This window comes from Protobothrops mucrosquamatus, unplaced genomic scaffold (assembly GCF_001527695.2).
Source record: "Protobothrops mucrosquamatus isolate PMUCROS unplaced genomic scaffold, P.Mucros_1.0 scaffold2696, whole genome shotgun sequence".
In the NCBI taxonomy this organism is placed as follows: domain Eukaryota; kingdom Metazoa; phylum Chordata; class Lepidosauria; order Squamata; family Viperidae; genus Protobothrops; species Protobothrops mucrosquamatus.
The window spans coordinates 107,475-110,566 of record NW_015388742.1 but is presented as its reverse complement, the minus strand read 5'-3'; the positions used below and the strand labels follow the sequence as shown (position 1 = coordinate 110,566).

General features: G+C 55.2%; 1 protein-coding gene across 1 annotated transcript in view; it reads left to right on the top strand.

Annotated features, from left to right (window-relative positions):
- The window catches only part of NOTCH1 (notch receptor 1), a gene marked incomplete at its 5' end in the record, with an annotated part of 16,473 nt that extends 14,443 nt beyond the window's left edge, over nt 1-2,030 (top strand). Inside the window, one exon of the mRNA XM_015825581.1 lies at nt 669-2,030. Within this exon, the coding sequence (XP_015681067.1) occupies nt 669-2,030 (1,362 nt within the window). The remainder of the gene's footprint in view (nt 1-668) is intronic.
- Nucleotides 2,031-3,092: the final 1,062 nt, after the last annotated feature.

Here is a 3,092-nt window from a genome sequence, read left to right as displayed (position 1 = left end):
CTCCGAGGGGGCCAAAGTTTCGCCCCCTATAGTCAGCGATGGACTCAGCTGACTATGCCGAGACGCCGGTAACCACAGCCACTCGGTCTTGGACGGGTTGAGCCTGAGTCTGTTCCTCCCCATCCAGACTCTCACGGCCTCCAGACACCGGGTCATCACGTCAAGGGCATCGTTGGGGTCGCCCGGGGTGGATATGTACTTTGCTTGTCAGAAGGTCGCAAAAGGGGGGGGGTCACACGAACCCGAGATGCTGCGACCGTCATAAATATAAGTCAGTTGCCAAGTGTCCGAATTTGGATCGCATAATCATGGAGATGCTGCAACGGTTGTGTGAAAAACGGTCACAGGTCGTTTTTTTTCAGTGCGGCTGTCACTTTGAATGGCCACTAAAAGAACTGTTGTAAGTTGAGGAGTGCCTATTTCTGCATGTACAGAGTCAGTTGGGTGTAGTGGTTAACGCAGCACACTAGAAACTGGGAGATGGTGAGTTCTAGTCCTGCCAGAGGCAGGAAGCCAGCTGGGTGACCGTGGCCCCTCGCTCCGTCAGAGTCTTCAGAAGAGGCAATGGGAGCCCCTTCTGAAAAAGCTTCCCACTCAGCCTCACCCAAAGCGGTGGACACTCATTAATTTGGGGTGGGGGTCTGACGTCCTGCTTTCCTGTCTTTTAGGAAGAGACCCCCTTGTTCTTGGCAGCCAAAGAAGGGAGCTACGAGACGGCCAAAGTCCTCCTGGACAGCTTTGCCAACCGGGACATCACGGATCACATGGACCGCCTGCCCCGTGACGTGGCCCAGGAGCGCATGCACCACGACATCGTGCGCCTTCTGGACGAGTACAACCTGGTGCGGAGCCCGCCCCTGCACAACGGGCCTCTGGCCACCCTCTCCCCGCCCCTCTGCTCGCCCAGCGGCTACCTGGGCCACCTGAAGCCAGGCCTGCAGAGCAAGAAGGCCCGCAAGCCAAGCACAAAAGGGCTGAGCTGCAACGGGAAGGAGCCGAAGGGGCTCAAGGCCCCCCGGAAGAAGTCGCAGGAGGGCAAGGGGTGCCTGCTGGATGGCTCCGGCATCCTCTCCCCGGTCGACTCACTGGAGTCACCGCACGGCTACCTCTCGGACGTGGCCTCCCCGCCTCTGATGACCTCCCCCTTCCAGGCCTCTCCTTCCGTGCCCCTCAACCACCTGCCCGGCATGGCAGACCCCCACCTCAGCATCAGCCAACTCAACTTGGTGGGCAAGCCGGATCTGGGCCTGGGGGCCGGACAGATGCAGCCCTTCGAGTCGGGGGCCCCCCGCCTGTCCCACCTGCCCGTCTCCAGCGCCAGCGCCATCCTGGGCGGGGCCTCGCTCAACTTCGCCCTCAGCGGGAGTCAGTGCGAGTGGCTGAACCGCCTGCAGAGCAGCCTGGTGCCCGGCCAGTACCACCCCTTGAGGAGCGCTCTTCCGCAGGGCACGCACCCTGCCAGCCAGGGCCTGCCCCACGGGCTGCTGGCGCCCCTGCACGGCGGCCCCCCTCTGCCTCCCATGATGACCTACCAGACCGTCCCCGGTGGCCACCTGCCCACCCACTCCCAGCCACACCTGCTGCAACCCCAGCAGCCGCAGCAGCAGCCGCCCCCACCGCAAGCCCACAGTGGGGCCACGAACACTGCCCCCCAAGTGGGGGCCAGCTTCCTCGGGAGCGAGCTGGGCCAGGTGGAGCTGCAGCAGCCCATGAGTGGCGGCGCCCTGGCTGTCCACGCCATCCTGCCCCAGGACACCCAGGTGCTGGCCACCTCCCTGCCCCAGGCCCTGAGCACCACCCAGTTCCTGACTCCGCCTTCCCAGCACAGCTACCCCTCCCCCATGGACCACACGCCCAGCCACCAGCTCCAGGTGCCCGACCACCCCTTCCTCACGCCTTCGCCGGAGTCACCGGACCAGTGGTCAAGCTCCTCCCCCCATTCCAACGTCTCGGATTGGTCGGAAGGGATCTCGAGCCCGCCCACCAGCGTCCAGCCCCAGGTGGGGCGCATCCCGGAAGCTTTCAAGTAAGGGGGGGCACCTGAGCAGCATCCCGGCAGCTGCCCTGTGAGGCGGGCGGACCCCGTGGCTGAACTGGAGAAATCTTTTTCTTCCTGTCTTTTTTTTTTTCTAAAAAAAAAAAAAATATTTTTGCATACATTGTAAGTGGAAATGTTGCTGCGTTCTTCCCTCTTTTTTTAGTATTTATTGATGTATTTTTTCTTTTATGTGAAAACACTGCCGTTTTATTTATATGTTCTGTTTAAGAATTCCATGGGCTGCATTCGCTATTCCAAGAAACAGAAAAATCTATTAATGGGGACGTTTTTTAATTGACTATTTTTTTTTTTAAAAAAAAGAAATGTTTTGTCTAAAGAAACATTCTTCTGTAAAGCTGTAAGATCCGTGATAGTAAAATGACACATATTTATTGATCAGGATATTTTTTCCTGATCATTTTAAAAACAGAATAAAAAGGGGAGGGGCAATTTTGTTTTTTGTTTTTTAAAAAAAAATGTACCTATGCGAGGAAAAAATAATTTAAATATAAGTTGATGGTTTATTTTTAAAGAGCGCTTTAAAATATTCCCTTGGTGTTGATGCTATAGATATATAGATATATCACTTTTCTACATCAGCTTCTAGGTGTGTTAGATTCCCTCCCAACATTCCTAGCTAGCGTGGCGGCTGGGAATTTGGGGGAAGTGATCCAGCGCACACTTGGGCAGTCCAAGGATATGGGAGGCTGATGTCGGACAGGGTCCGTCAACCTTTGCAACTTTTAAGGTGCATCAACCAATTGCAGCTGAATTCCGCGCATCTGGAAGCCTGTTGGCTGGGGAACTCTGGAGAGGTGGAAGTCCAAGGCAGAAAACCACTGATACAGGGATCACGAATCTTTGTATGAAAGTTTCAGTATTACATAGTTTTATCCATCGTTTTGCGTGAAAGCTGAACGCGTTCTATTTATTTATTTTAAATACTGCCTATGATCAAAAAACCAGGATCAGGGGTATGAAGCTGCAAATGAGTTCCAGATGCTTCTCCTCTCCCTCCTCCCCCACCCAGATGTGCCCTACTTGTTGCCAACGT